General features: G+C 52.4%; 1 protein-coding gene across 3 annotated transcripts in view; it reads right to left on the bottom strand.

Annotated features, from left to right (window-relative positions):
- Positions 1 to 15,712, bottom strand: part of KIRREL1 (kirre like nephrin family adhesion molecule 1) — a 108,680-nt gene that overhangs the window by 17,323 nt on the left and 75,645 nt on the right. For 2 of the 3 annotated variants that reach the window (XM_025401310.1, XM_025401301.1), the window contains exons 2-3: positions 6,280 to 6,429; positions 4,403 to 4,552 (exon numbers count right to left, since the gene is read on the bottom strand). The exons of the other annotated variant lie outside the window; for it this stretch is intronic. In XM_025401310.1, coding sequence (XP_025257095.1) covers positions 4,403 to 4,552; positions 6,280 to 6,429 — 300 coding nt within the window. The remainder of the gene's footprint in view (positions 1 to 4,402; positions 4,553 to 6,279; positions 6,430 to 15,712) is intronic. 3 annotated transcript variants of the gene reach the window in all.

Raw genomic sequence — 15,712 nt, 5'->3', positions numbered from 1 at the left:
ATTACAAGCATGAGCCAGCGTGCCCCACCGATAAAAGATTTTGTTTGCTTCTTGTGAGAAAGACAAGAAAGACTCAGAGGAGGGTCCAGAGGGAACACTCGAGAGGAGACCCTCGGAGACCCACGGTGCCTGGTGGTGGGCAGGGCTGTTCTAGAATTTACACAATGAAGGTCTCTATGCTGGGGTTTCCAGTAGAAACTACTCGAAACCTGTCTTAGCATTCTGTTCAATTCATGTGTGCCTAGTGATATAGTGGAAAAAGAATAAAACTTGGATTCAGACTGCCTGGTTTCAAATCCTGGTACCTTTGTTCACCTGCCCTGTGATCTCAGATGAGTTCCTAAATTCCCTGAGTCTCAGTTTCTTCATCAGAGAAGAAACCAAGACATAACAATGCCTACTCACTAGAACCTCGTGAAGATCAGATGAGATACTGTACATAGACTACGGTGTGCAGGGCATGTGTGAGGTATGGAATGTATTAGCCTTACTGCCTGGACGAGAGTAGCAGTGGCTCCAACTCCTGCCTGGCTAATTATCCTCTGAATCCCTGGCTCTTCCTCCTTGTTCTGTGGTGTGTCTGGTTCCAATGCCAGATGAGGACAGGTTTGAGGATGGGGATGGGGAGCAGCTTGAAAAGTAGAGAAAGTTGGAGAGAAACAAATAAAGAGCTGCTGCTCAGGGCCTCCTGGTCTGCTCAGGCCCCTCTAAGGTCACATGTTGCTGCCACACCCGGGAGGAAGATCCTGCATGGGCAGAGCCCCGAGGAGGCGCCATGCCCAGGTGTGTGCCCAGGCGTGTGAAGCCCCTCCACTGGGAAGGCATCAGCTTCCTCTGCCCTGGTAATGCTCCCTGCCCCTTTGTTCACGCAAAGACTACCCATCTGCCACCTCTGCCAGCAGTCCACCTTTCTCTGGAATTTTCCAAACTCTTTGCCTATCCTCCATGAGCTCATCCCTGCCCCTCATATCTGGGGCAAACAACAGTAAAGCTGTTAAGGTGCCTGCTGAGCCAGCTGTTAGAGGGCATGCGTCCATGTGTGCATGTGTTTATAAGCAAGTTTTTATGGTTCGTGACTTAAATCTGTATATCAATATGCTCATGTGCCTCCCCACACTCATATGCCCCTGAGTCTGTGGTCAAAACAAGACCTCAGTTTCCTTGTTTATAAAACTTCAAAAATAACATGGACACCTACTCCCACGAGTTGTTATTGTGGAGGCAAAGGAAAATCAAGAAGGTGAAGCCAACCATAAATGGTGGTGGGATCGACAATAATTTCTACCATGCAGTGAACGCTCACCTTGCGTCAGCCAAAGTGCCTCCTGTGTGTGACTTCATTTAATCCTTACCACAAAGTATATTTCTTTATTCCTTTCATGGTAAATATCATTAACCCCAATTTACAGATAAGGAACGGAGGCTCAAAGAGGATAAACAAATGTGCTCAGAGACAGGAGAGTGAGTTAGAGGGCAGAGCTGGGATGTGGACCAGGCTTGCCGGACCCAGAAGCCACGCTCATCACCATGGTTTTGGAGGTCTGTATATCTATGTTACGTCTGCATCTGTAGGGGAGTAGGAGGCATCCATTCAAAGTCCTACCCTAAGGAAGAATGACAGAAGCCATTCTGTGAAGAAGGCTGTCCTGGGGAGCTGGGGGGTCACTGAGGGGGATGGCTGGGGAGGAGGGAAGTCTATGAGGCTGATGTCATGCAGGGAGGCTGGTACCAGGCACTGGGCACAGCCCTCTCCTCATTTCTGCCCTGCCTAGTCTCTGGGTCCCCCAGCTGCCGTGAGCAAAGGCTGTAGGTAAGCAGGTACGCAGGAAGGGATGCAGGAAGTGTCATGCCTTCTTATTGCCTCCGTGTGCTGCAGGTGGCAGGAGAAGAGAGAGTGAGGGGAGAAGAGCAGCTGGACTATCCGTCCCTGTCTCCCTTTCAGGTTAAAGTTACTCCTGGGGCCTCTCCCTGATCTCTCATCCATCCAAGTCACCCAGGCAGGCCAGCAAGGACCCACCATGCCCTCGAAACAAGTCAGTCAGCTCCGCTGCTATGTAGCTCTCCCTCATTGGCCTGCAAGCTTTTAAACAAGGCACTCTTCCATCTAGGGTTCCCATTGATATTCTCCTTTTCCAGGTACTTCCTGGATTGAACCAAGCCACTAGGTGCCATTATAAGACATTGTTACAGCAACACGTAGTAGCTTAGTTGGCCTTTCTTCATCTCTCTCTGTCTCTGTGATAAGGTAGGAGAGAGAAGAGTATCAAGGTCCACTCATTAGGATGGGAGTTCTCCAGGGCAGCAGTAGCACCTTCCAGGGCCTACGATAGAGGCAGTTAGGGAGGAAAAAAGAAGGAAGAAGGTTTCCTAAAAGTCTCATGGTTCCTTGAAATGCTTGGTTGAGCATGGGGCTGACACGCTTCAGTGAGGGATGAAAGATGATATCTTGGCATTCATGCTCACCCTCTAATTGTTGCTGTCTAACCTCATTCCTGCTCCTTGCTAATTCTTCCCATTTTAGTCCTAGGGAGGAAAAGCAAATCATCTCACAGCCTTGAATCCTGGTCCTTCAGGACCTTTACATCCGATGAAATCAGCTGTTGGGTCCCTTCAGTCCTCACTTATTCTGACACCTCACATTCACCCAGACCTTCACAGCTTACAAGTCCCCATGCAGCAAAGCAGCAGTTGCTAAGAAAAGGCTGGTGTCATTATGCCATGTTACTGATGAGAACACTCATGCCCAGAGGTTGTCACCTCTTTAGGATCATGATGCCAAAACGGCCAAGGTGCCCAGGTCTCCTAACCACCAGCAGTCTAAGACTCTCTCTTCCCACTACACTCTGAGGACTTCTCATGTTCTCACCTCCCTCCTTGCAAAAACAAACAAACAAAAACAAAACAAAACAAACAAAAAACCAAAAAAACCAAAAAAACAATAGGCTGGGCGCAGTGGCTCACACCTGTAATCCCAGAACTTTGGGAGGCCAAGATGAATGGATCACCTGAGGTAAGGATTTCGAGACCAGCCTGGCCAACATGGTGAAACACCGTCTCTACTAAAAAATACAAAAATTAGCCAGGCATGGTGGCAGGCACTTGTAATCTCAGCCACTCAAGAGGCTTAGGCACAAGAATCGCTTGAACCCGGGAGGTGGAGATTGCAGTGAGCCGAGATCACGCCACTGCACTCCAGCCTGGGTGACAGAGACTCTGTCTCAAAAAAAACCAATCAACCAACCAACCAACCAACCAACCAAACAACAGAAAACCTTCCTTGTGCCCGAGCTCCCTCATCTCAGCTCCTCTCTCCTTTCTCCCATCCATCTTGGAGGCTCCCCACAAATTCAGTGATTTCAAGTTACAGGGAAGGAAAGGAAGAGAGGCAAAACGTATCAAATGGAGGCAGAAAAAAAGGGACAGAGTCAATGTAAATAGGCAAGAAAGAGAGTCACAGACGGACAGAGTCCAAGCCCAACACAGAAAGCACAACAGAGGCAGAGGCCCAGTGAGACAACAGGGCTGGAGAGAACAGGAAGACTGGCGGATTCAGAGGTATTGCAAGAGTGAGGCTGGGGGCTGAGTGGGCAGCGGGGGAAGGGGTGTGCTGGAGCTGGCCTCATTCCGGTTCTGTGGCACTGCTGCAGGAGAGAGTCCCCTCATTATGCAAATGGCCTCGGGGGTTACCATAGAGGGACATCTGCTTGGTCCCCCAGTGGGTGGCTGGCGCAGGACTTCCAAGAGCTGCAGGGCTTCCAAGAGCCAGCAGCCATCCAGAGACAGCAGGACCCCAGCCCTCCCACCCCCCACCCCAGTTCTCAGCCTCAAGGCCCATTCCTTCCAGTCCTAATCCCCTGTTCCTGGAGGAGGCCTCCAGGTGAATCTGAGAGGAAGGGTGAGCGCTGAGGGAGGAAAGGAGGCAGCTGAAGGGAAGAAGGGCTGTGTGAGGCTGGGGTGAGGTGGAGGAGGGGCACAGGGGCCCTTTGGGGTCTCCAAGGCAGCTGAGAGGAAAGTAGAAGGCAGTCGCCTCATCACCAACAAGCCTGCCAGCCAGGACAGCTGGGAGAGGAGGGCCCGGGTCTCCATCACTCCATACTTCCCTGTTCCTGGTCTCCACAGCCTTGTTTCTAAAAGGCAGAAGGGCCTGTTCCTGAGTGGCCGAGGCACTGGCTGGAGCAGAGAGGATGCTGGGCCTCACACAGTCCATGCCCCGCCAGCACCCCACATCTCCCGCATGCCTGGTTTACTTTCTTCTACCTGGACTTGAGCATTAGGGCAGGGATGAGGCCAGTAACAGAGAGGGAGAAGCTGGGAAATTAAAGAGGGAATTGGAGAGTGGGAGAGACTGCCAGCATACGGAGAGACGGGGCCTTGAAGTACTGAAGGGCATTGGGGTCCTTACTGAGCACGGTGAGTTTGGCCCGCCGGGAGCGCAGGGCGGCCTCCGTGGCCTGGCACTCGTAAGAGGCATCGTCAGAGAGCTCAGCATCTGTGATTTCCAGGTTGTACTGCCCAGCGTCTGCGGAGCCCACGACCCGGTACCGTGGCCAGGCTGCAGAAACAGAAAGAATGAGGCCCAACCTTGAAACAAGGACACATCCTCAGCCATCCCACACCAGTATTCCTCCCTCTGCCCTCTCCTGGGACACCACTGGCAGGTGAGAAGGTGAGGCACCAGACACAGACACCTGATGCCACGACACCCCACGGCGAGGCTGGGAGCCATATAGCCGGAGGAGCGGACAGGAGGGCAGCTGAAGCAGGGAGACCAGCAGGAGCAGATGAAATCTCCAAGGCTGTTTGCAGACAAATGCCTCTCATAATAATAGGAGAGAAAAAGGCACACAGCAGGGAGCAAAGGAGAGGGGGAGAGAGGGAGAGCAAGTGTGTGGGCGCCAGGAAATATAGGGCATCGCAGCACAGACATGAGCTCACTGGAGCACCTCTGCGGGACTCATAAGGCAGAGGGAAGCCCAAGGCAGACCCAGGGAGGAAGGATGAGGCAGGGGCCCGCCGGCTGCCTGGAGAAGCCCCTAAACAAAAGAGTCCTGGTTTCCTGCAGAAGCAGTGGCTGAGGCAGTGGGCCTTGCCCTCCTTCCTCCAGGCTCCCTCACCGGCTTCTTGCTTCCCAGCCCACCCCTCACGTTCTCACCATCAGCTCCTTCCCATGATCTCCCTCTGTCCAGAGGCTATCGATTCTTCTCACTCCATATCTATTGATCTCACTCTCTCTCCCAGTTTCTTTCTCTTTCTATCATCAATAGATTTACCAGACCCATCTCTTTCCCTTATATGGATTGCTCTACACAGACAAATTTCCCCTATCTCTACTAACACACGGAACTCACGGCAAATAATCTCAACTCCCTCAACAATAATAAGAATAAAAATACACAGCCCATCCCCCACACCCATACTTACTTCATTACAGTTCTTTAAAGCTAAAACGTGTTTTTACAAATCTCTTCTCCCATTTGGCTCAAAACTCACAAATGCACTTCTAAGGCAGACAGGCCTGCAACCACTATGCCTGTTTCACACATCAGTAAATGAAGGTCCAGAGAGGTGAAGTGGCTTTCCTAAGGTCACCCAGCTGGCAGGTGGTGGAGGCAGGACTAGAACCCAGGTGTCCACTCTGCCAGGCAGCCTTTCCAAGGGTCTCTTTACTTGCTTTAGAATATAGGAGGTTGGTTTTATTGTGTTTGACTGACTCATTATGTTTGCTTCAGCACCAGCTACATAGCCAGTTCTTAATAAAGGCTTGTTGAATGAATAAATAAATGAATGCTCAGGCTGATATTAAAATGAGTTTTTGGCCTCTGAGCAGACATTGCCTGGGCAGCAGGGAGGAGAGAGGCTGGAGCGGAGCCAGGCTGGCATGAGACACTTGCGGGACACAGAAGTTGCCTGTGCCCTCTCCTACCCTTGCTGCAGACTCTGGAGTCTCCCAGCACCTCCTGCTAGATGACTGTCTGCCTGCAGCGCCCCTCACGAGATCTGTGTCTGGTTGAAGCTATCTTATGTAAAGGTCTCTTGGTTTCCCTTGACCTCTCAGGTTTGTACTGCCTTCCTCAAGTCAGTCCTCGGTGGCAGGAAAGGCAGAGCTGCAGGGTGGGAAAGCTATAGAGATGGAGCTCAGTAGCAGAGACAGAGGGGAGGCTGTGGCACAGAGAAGGGTGGTGAGGGAACTAAGGGATGGTGAGTCCAGGAGTCTATGCTGAAAGTGGGGAATGGCGGAGAAGATGGGATAGTTTGGACGTTGGATAGCCAGCCACTCACCTTTGAGGCCCTGTCCCATGCCCAGGGCCAGTCCGTCCTTGGTCCATTGCACAATTCCAGAGTAGTTGAGCAGCACACAGGGGAGCACGGCCCGCTGTCCAGCCACCACCGTCTGGTCAGCCGGCTCCTGGCTGAAGCGGGTCTGGGTCCCTGCAAAGCCAAAGCTGGCACTGGGTAAGATGAGTAAGGAGAGGGGCTCCTCTAAGAGGTCCCACTCCCCATGCAGGAGGAGGGAGGGAGAGAGCCTCCAGTTGGGGATGGGGACTCTCTGGTCCCTGCCCCCCTTCAGCCTCAACTCCTTTGTTCTAAGATGCCACGTCCTCATCCTTTATTCTTTCCTCCCTTTAAGGCCCATGGGAATGGAGTTCAGGAGCTAAAGTGCTCAGCAATCACACAGAAAACGGTGCACTGTTATATAAAGGCCTTAGAAATAGGCCTAGTCCAACCCTCTCATTTTACAGAGAAGGACCCTGAGTTCCAGGGAGGAGAGCAACTTACTCAAGGGCAAGTTAATGACAGAGCTGGGATTAGAACCTGAGCCCCTGCATCCAGGTCCTGGCCATTCCTCTACTACCCACTGCACCAGCCCACCCCCACATTAATGACTCCTGTTTAGACATGTGTCATGTGAGCTGATGGGAGTCATTGTGAACCAACACACACGTGCAACTATGCCAGGTCCAGTTCCTCCATGAAAACATCAGGGTAGATACTACGGAGCCGGCATGTCCACACGTGCGTATGGAAGCTTCCTGGGTGGAAAGTGTATCCAAAACAAAGTAGCTCTGAACCCACTTCTCGGCACATGTGCCCTGCTCCGTGTGTTCATCCTTTGCTCCCAAGTGCAGGGGGCCCTGAGTGTGTACACATGAACACACCTGCACACACCCCGCCTCCCTCACCGTGGGAGCTGAGCAGCCACGTGACTTTGTTCCACTCTCCCTCCGGCTGTGGGAGCTACACATGGCTGCCCGGCTGGCAGCTCGGCCGGGAGCATTTGATTAGAGAACTGCAGAGTAATTGCCTTTAATTGTGGAGCCTAAATGGAGCAGGGAATTGCATTGCGGGTTTTTTCTCCCCCACCACTCCCACCCGCCGGTTCCAACCAGCACCGGTCGGCCCCAGTGGTGGGGCAGGCCTAGGCTCCTTGCAGAGCTATGTGAGCTATGGGGCTCAGCTTCCTTTGCCAGGTTGTGGGGAAAAAAGAAGGGGGACAAGGGAGTGACTGGAGGACAGCAAAGGAGAGTTCTGGGACTTCCTTGCCATGCTCCCAACCTGTCACACCAGGTAACTGAAATCAGCTCTCCCCAAAAGTCACAGCCTCCTCCTTCTTCTTTCCCTCCACAGCTCATGAACCTGCACAGAGGCCACAATCCCCAAATCTGACCTTTTCCTAACACAGCTTTCTAAAATTTCTCTGACCCATCATCCCTCCTGTGTGTGAGCAAACTTAACTCACCCCTCCCCACTCCAAGATCTCCCTCTAAGCCCCCACAGAAGTGGGATCCTAGTCACGTCTCCTCCCTTCCTTTTTCTTCACCAGTCCCATTTCTCCTTTTCTTCCCAAACATGCTCTACATGTCCCTCTTCCAGGAAGCCCTTCTAGCCCCATTGCTTGGCCTCTTGGGCAAATGTAACCGGTTGCATCACTCAGCCCTGCTGTCATCACTATGTACAGGGTTTCCTGTCTCAAACGATCAGGGGTTATGCCCAGGATTTTGTTTGTCACAGGATACAGGGCAGCTGGTAAGTGAGGGCATTTGCCCTATCTGTTCCAGCAGAATGGGAACATATCCTCTAAGGCAGAGGGCCAAGCTCTCTCCTCCATCTGAATCTCCCTGAACATCCTACATCCATCACCATTGGTTGTTGCACACAAAGGGGTCTGAAAAAGAGGTGGCCGGGGCCTAGAGTGGACTGATAACCAGAATGTGATCTAGCATGAGACAGACCCTTTACTCTTGATTAAGTGTGCAAATTTATCTCTTTGGGTCTGCAGGGGCCAGGATGTTAGAAACAGGGTCTCCCATACTCCATGAGTGGCTCCTCAAGTCTGCTGACCTGATCTCTCATTCATGTCTTCTAAAGGATAATCCCTTTCGAGAGATCAGGGTGGCAGGTGCTGAGATCCTGGGGGAGGGGTGGGTCAGGTGAGCAGCCAACATTATTAATTCAAGCATTGCCCTCATTATTATTCAAATTTATTCATATCCTTGCGCATTTCTCTAGTGCAGCTACATGCTGCAAACTCTCCACACTCACGTTTCTCCTTCCCATGTCCCCCGGAGCCCAAGTCAAGGGCTTAAGAGTGGGGTTGCTGGTGAGCCCTGGCTCAGAGGTGGAATTTATATGCATAGCTTTCCTGCATGGAGCCTGGACACCCTGGTCTCTCGCTGAAGTCTCTCAAGGACAGTGAGCAGCTGGCTCCTTGTCCACTTGGAATGAAGAGGAAGCTGACCCTGCGGCAAGATGGAGATGAGAAGCACATGAAGTAAGAATCAGGAGACTGGGGTCTTGTGGAGGTGAGGAGTGGTATGACCTTGGGCGTGTCAATTCCTCATCTGGGCCCCCATTTGCTCACCTGCACAATGACAAGCCTGGACTGAGGAGTGCCAAATCCCTCTGTGCCCAAATACTAAGAGTATAGGTTTAGGAGACAGACTATGGTTTACATATTGCCTGTGTGGCTTCCTCACCCAGTGACCTTGGCCAAGTTACTTGCTAAGCTTCATTTTCCTCCCTGGTAAACTGGGGACTGTTAATGTCTATTTCTGGATTGCCGTCAAAGTCAAATGAGATGAGGTGTATATTAGGCTCGGTACAGTCCCTTGCCTATATGCACTAAATGGCAGCTATGATCATTATTTCTCCTGAGCAGTTAGACAGTTAGAGGGACAACTCGAAACCGGAACAGGAACATGACAAAGAAGTTGGTATCTGACTTTCTGGGAGTTTTGAAGTTTTCTCTTGGTTTAGGTCTGACTGAAGCAATTCAGTCCAGACACAGGGGGATGGAAGTAATAGCCCTGCAGAGAGTCCAGAAAGAGGGGGAAGTAAAGACATCTCGGGAATTTAATTCGATGGAAAGGTGGCCTAGATCCTGAGCCTACTAAAGCCACAGGCAATGTCTTCTGGTCCCAACAGAGCCCCTGCAGCCAACACAGAATCCCAAATAGAGTTCAGATGCCCCTGGGTTATGCCGACCTGGCTTATGATGACGGGAATGCCCCAAGTCTGCCCTCACCAAGTGCTGTTCTCTCTGATCTGTACACATTAGGCCTTTGTCACCTCTTCAAGCCCTTGTGCAGGCCTTTCCCTGGGGAGGACATTGCTCCCCTGCTCCCTTGGGATTGAAACAGTCACCTCCTCTGGGAAGTCTCCCGTGACTTTTGTGTAGACCCTCAAGGCCTTCCTACTCACGTCTCACTTCTGCTGTAGTAGGGCCCACACTGCACTGGTCTCCCCATTCCTGCTGGGCCCCAGGGGCGGCTCCAGGAGTCTGGACCGTGTCACTCATAGTCAAGCCCATCACCAGGTGCAGGGCCTGCTGCCTGGTACACTACAGGTGTTCCAAATATGTCTGTTGACTGAGGGAGTGAGAGTGAGCAAATCCGAGTCCACGGTCCTGCCTGTGAAACCACCATCCAGAAAAGGAGGCAGAGCATGCCCCTGACCCCAGGGGAGGCGCACAGACTTCCACAGAGGCAGAGACAGGCCCGGCTAGTGAAGGGGACAGAACCCTCCTCCCAGCAAGAGGAGGAACAATGCTGGGTGGAACTTGCAGTCGGTCCTGGGAAACTCCTTGAAAAACAGAACGTGGAGCAGAGAAGGGAAGGGCAAGGGAAACAGGCTCTGGATGGTCCTGACATGTGGTGGTGGCGAGGGGGATGTGGGAGAGCAGAGGAAGCCTAGAAAGTGAGCAGTGAGGTGCAGGCCTCAGACAGGGCATGGCTGCTCAGTTAGCAGGAAGGGGAGAGGGGACCCAGTAGCATTACAGTGTAAAAGGGGGATGAGGTGTTGGTTTGCCCTTGAGTGTCAAGAAGCCACCAAGAAGCCAAGATAAGTGGCCTAGCAAGTGGCCTAGGCACACATCCGTGTGCACACCTGCCTCTCAGGTCCTGGTTGCCTGGCCGTCCATCATCCATGCCACAGAGCAGAGCCTGCCCTGGACTGGGGGTGACATTTCAACCCCGTTCCTATGCCTGCGCCCCCTTCCAGGAAATAAAACCGGTGCCAAACAGAAACACAAGGAAACTGCTCTATGTGGGGTGGGGAGGTGGCCTCGGGGGGCCAGGTGGGAGGGGAACCAGGAAGGTCCTGACCACCGACATAAAGTGAAAACAGACCATTGCTGGGTCAAATCCTGGCAGCTCCGCGCGTATGTTTTAAGTGTATTCCCACCTGCTTTGATCTTGCTCCCTCCCTGCCTTCAGACACCATCACAGCTGTGGTGAGCTCTTAAGCAGTCATTGTGAAGACAGCCAGAGAAAAACTGAGCAGCACACTGGTGTGCCAGGGCACGCACACTCACACATACTCACACGCACCCACACGTACCCAGAAGGCTGACAGAGGCGCAGACAACGCTAAGAAACAGAGACAAAGACAGACACCCACACAGAGGCACAGGGAGAGCGAGGAGGGAAAGGAGACTAGAGTGAGAAGGGAAGAGGCGAGCTCAGTGGGAAAAGCCCAGGGTGGAAAAGACGCAGGCCGGCAGAAATCCAGAGAAAAAAGCACCAGGAGGAGCCAGTGAGACAAAGACACCATGGAGTAATAGAGACCCAAGGCAAAGCAAGGGGGAACGAAGACAGAGAGATGGAGACCAGGAGAAAGACAGAGGTGGGAGGGGAGATGGGGGCCCTGGCAGCACCCCATCTCCTGCCCCAGGGTTGGACACTCCATTTTTCTCACCAGGATAGGAAATTACAAGGACGCCCAGCCAGGCTTTGCAGGCAGGTGGATAGCCTGATTAGGTGGAGATCAGAGCCTTGAGGGGTGAGAGGAGCACACAGGGACACTGGGGAGAAATTAGGAGAGCAATAGGGAATTTGGCGTGGCAGCTCTGTGCTTCTTCCCCAGACGAGGAGAGGTGAGAGAAGAGAAAACCCCAGTCGTCCACCAGCTTCCTCTCTGCCTCTCTCTCAGACATCTGTCGTTTCAGGTTAGCCCACAACCCTCACCACCCGCAAAGCTCCTCTAGCCTCAGACTGGGAATCATTCCCTCCCTAGGGAATCATTCTCCTACTGCATTGTTGGGACCTCTGGTTATAACATTTTATCACAGCCTGCCTTGGATTAAAAGTTACCCATATGTGTGTGTTTCTGTCTCCCCTACACGCCTGGGAGCCCCTGGATAACAGAGATGCTTTGACTTACCTTCCTTGACCCTTCAGCCCCAGCAATGTTCCTTAATAATAAACACTCCCAATTATAAGATGCCAACTGTGTGCCAGGCACTGAGGCAGATGCCTTGTAGTCATTGTTTCTGAGTAGTAATCCACTATTGTAATCTCCATTTTATAGAAAAGGGAAATAAGGCTCAGGGTGCTTAAGGTACAGCTGTTAAGTGGCAGAGATGGGATGTGAACTCAGGTATTTTCTGTTACAGGGATATCCAGGATGTCTCTCCTGAATGGACGAGATTCATGACCTCTACCCGGAAGAGAACTATCAGTGACCCCAAGTTCTGCCCATCTACCACTTCTGCTTCCTGCCCTACAGCTTAGACTCCCATCTTAACCCTGTTTACCTCCTGGGAGGCTGCACTCTTCAGGTCTGGGCTGGCCAGCACTCTGTAGCCACGCAGGACTTGCCCCACATGCTGCCAACAATATAGAAGGCTTGGTCTAGATGTTCCTATACAAAGGGAAGAGCGGTAGCCAAGGCTGGAATGACTGTCAACAGCATCCAGAGAGATTTTGGTGATTCATAAAGCACCAACCTTCAGGCCACCAGTGGCTACCAGCAGAAGTAGCCCCTGCTTATAAAGGGCCAATGACTGTTCTGTGCAGCTCACTGATCCACTGCCACTTTTATACACAAAAACCCAACAACGTAGGCACAATTACTATCCTTAATAAAAAAAGCTAAGGCTCAGGGACATTAAGAAACTACCATCTAGTCACACAGCTAGTAAGTATCGGACAGAGAACACAGGAAGCAGCCAGACCACTGGCTTCCTTGGAATGCCATCTCAGCAGCCTGGCCACTGCTGTCTTCTCTTGGAACCTCCCAGGTCAGATTCAGGTCACTGTGCAAAACCAGTCTCCAGGGGCCTCTCCACCTCCCCTTAATACTGTCCCCTCACCTGGAGCACTCTGCCTCTTAACACTGATCTTCCTGGGGCAACTATCCCTGTTCTCCAGCTCCCTGCTCCATCCTCATCACAGCGCTGGGGTCCAGAGCCAGGCCAGTCTCTGTGTGTGAACACACTTCCTGCTTCTGTAAAGGCCTGGGAGGACAATGAGGTCGAATCCCATTTTTGATGAAGAACTAGGAATTGACCTCTAAATCTATCCTAGAGAGGCTGGAAATGCTTAGATTCACACACACACACACACACACACACACACACGCACACGCACGCACACCATACACTTCTTATAGGGACACATGTACCATAACACACAAGCACACGCATTTACCAGCAAGCACATGCGCACACACACCCCTCCCACATTCAAGTACTTGTCTCTGCACCCATGGACGCCCGTCTGCTTCCGTGTCTCTGCACACGTGCCCTGATGGTCATGTTCCCAGAGCCTGGGCTGCCAGGCCAGCCCGGAACCAGAGAGGGAATGGGGCCAAGCACATGAGATGCCAGGGGACCAGGCGGCAGAAGAGGGGGGTGGTGGAGGACAGGCCCTGTCTCCCCGGATTTATCAAACGAGCAGTAATGAACCCCCTGGGCCAGAGCAGTCCCCACGCTCTCCACTCCAGATCGTGCTGCTGGTTCAAAGGGAAGCCTTTGATTCACACCGACAGCTTTCAGATGGAACTAAATCTCTCCACACTCCACTCTCCCTCCCTCTCTGCTCTCACATCTTGGCTCTCTCCACCCCCACAGGACTCTTTTCCCCCCTACCCCAGTCATTCCCTTCTCGCTCTATGAAAAATACAACAGCCAGAGAGGTCCCCTCACATTGGGTTCCCTCATAAAAAAGAGGATTTCAATTCTCTAGACTGGGCCGCTGAAAGGGGAAGGAGAGAAGAAAGGAGAGATTGGCACTTCTGATAGAGGAAGAGAGAAGGCAAGAAGGAGAGAAGAAGGGAGGGGAGTGCTGGGCTGGGGCTGGGCAGGGTGAGGACAGGCCCAGAGAAAGAAACCCGCCAAGGGTCACGGAGGCAGGAGAGGCTCCCCATAGTAAAGCTCTGTGCCTGCCCAGCTACTGCGGATGAGGGGTCTGGGTCTGTTGATTTTGCCTTATACACAGTCCAGCCTGGAATCCTAAAATGTCAAATTTTGATGTGATGACTTTAGAGACTCTTAACCCCCTCCTTTGACAGATGAGGCATCAGAGGTCAGAAAACTCCATTGCCTTGCTCTCAATGGATAATCTCAGAGGAATGACTATGCGTAGATGTCAGGTGATATGGGCATCAGACGAAGACAGGGAAATGACAAACGGCATTCCCCAAAGACAAGTTTCCAAACATTTAAGGACAATTATCACCTCCTCTCTCTGCCACCAAAGCGCTCTGGCTTCATTTCACAGTTTGCAGTGAAAAAGACACTGAACAGTAGGAGCCTCAAATGCCCAGACTGGATCCACCTTTACTGTCTTCCCACTGCTGGTCCTTTCTCATCCTAGGAAGCCGAAGCCATGAGCAGAAGAATCAATCTCTCCTCCCTCACCCAAAGCAGCTTGGCCACCGCCTCCCTGATGTCCATCTCTAAGGCTGGGGGTATGGTAGGGACAGCCATAGGGGAATCTTTCCAGGGACCAGATGGGATTTTACAAGTGGCCATGGTCTGGCCTGGTTTCCTTGCATCTGAGCAGACCACAGAGGCCAGCTGCAGCGGCTGGCTGGAGGGGCTGGCGGGTGCTCATAGTGACAGGGCAAGAAAGTTTACTGTTCTGGGCCCATGGAGTAGTCACCCCAAGAGGCAGGAACAGAGCCCTGAAAAGTGCAAGAGGGATCAGCTCAGCACAGCCCTGCCAGGAAGGGACAAAAGTACTCTAAGCCGGAAGTTAGGAGATGTGGACTTGTCTGGTCCTGGCTCTGCCACCAACTTGCTGTTTGACTTGGAGAGGTCATTTCACTTATCTGAGTCTCAGACTCCTTAGCCTGTAAAAGGGAGGAGAAGATTCACTTGGCCCCCAAGAATCTTCCCATCTCTAAGGTCCTCAGATCGCACCCTGGCCTCCTGCTGTCCTGGGGCCTCGGTCAAACCTTGAGGACACTTAAGGACTCAGCACCAACTGCTGGGAGGAACTAGTGTACCTGGGCCCATCTTGGCATTCCCTGGGGCGTTTCCTCCCTCATCCTGCAGGGATGTGGAGGGAGGTGTGTGGATTTGTGTCACTAAGACAGAGGCTGAGGACCCAGATGAGGTATCCAGCATAGGAAAAGAGAGGCCGCCCTTTCTTTTCTCATTAGAAGCTCCCATCAGATTTTCTCACATCCCTTCCAATAGGCTCATGGTGGTGCATAGAGGATAGAGGTCAGGCAGGCTGGGGTCCCTGAAGCGACCTGCGAGCCCACACCCACTCACAGGACTTTGAGCTCTACATGGAAAAGGCTGGCAGTGGTGGCTGGCAACACTCCCACCTGCCCTATTTGAACCTCCAGCTCAGGGCACCTGGGCCAGACCTAGTAGGGCGGCTCTATGCAAATGTGTCCTGGCAGGGGCTCCTGAGAATGTTTTAGGGGATGGACAATGGCATGGGGAGCCTAAATGTGTTGGCTATAGCAGATACGACTGACAGGTGGGAGCAGAAAGGGGGTGGCAGGGCTGGTGGATGGTTCTGCGAAAACCTGAATTTCAATCTGGCTTTAGTGGGCAAGGAAATGGAGGTGGGGGAGACAGGAGGCAGGTGGCAGGCAGGGACTTAGTTCAGATAGGAGGCTAAGAGGAAGAAGAGCAAAAGACAGAGCGGGAAGGAGGCAAGAGTGCAGAAACTAGGCCAGGGCCAGGGAAGGCTGCAAGAGATGGAGAAAGGCATCAGAAGCTGGGGTGGGAAAGCAGAAAGGCAGGGGGAGCCTCTGTCCTCCCCATCCAGGCCCTGCACCTGCCTCCCCGACCTACAGGAGCACATGGAGGCAGGGTCCAAGACTTGGATTTCCAGCAATCCCCAGGGTCCACACAGTGGGAGGGAAGAAAACCAAGACACAGGACATTGAAGGAGATGCCTCAATGTGCAAAGGCAGACTGTGAAGAGAAAAAGGATGAGAAGAAAGAGTCATAGGCAGAAATAGAGAGCAAAGG

This window comes from Theropithecus gelada, chromosome 1 (genome assembly GCF_003255815.1).
Source record: "Theropithecus gelada isolate Dixy chromosome 1, Tgel_1.0, whole genome shotgun sequence".
NCBI lineage: Eukaryota > Metazoa > Chordata > Mammalia > Primates > Cercopithecidae > Theropithecus > Theropithecus gelada.
This window is presented reverse-complemented; position numbering and strand designations above follow the sequence as displayed.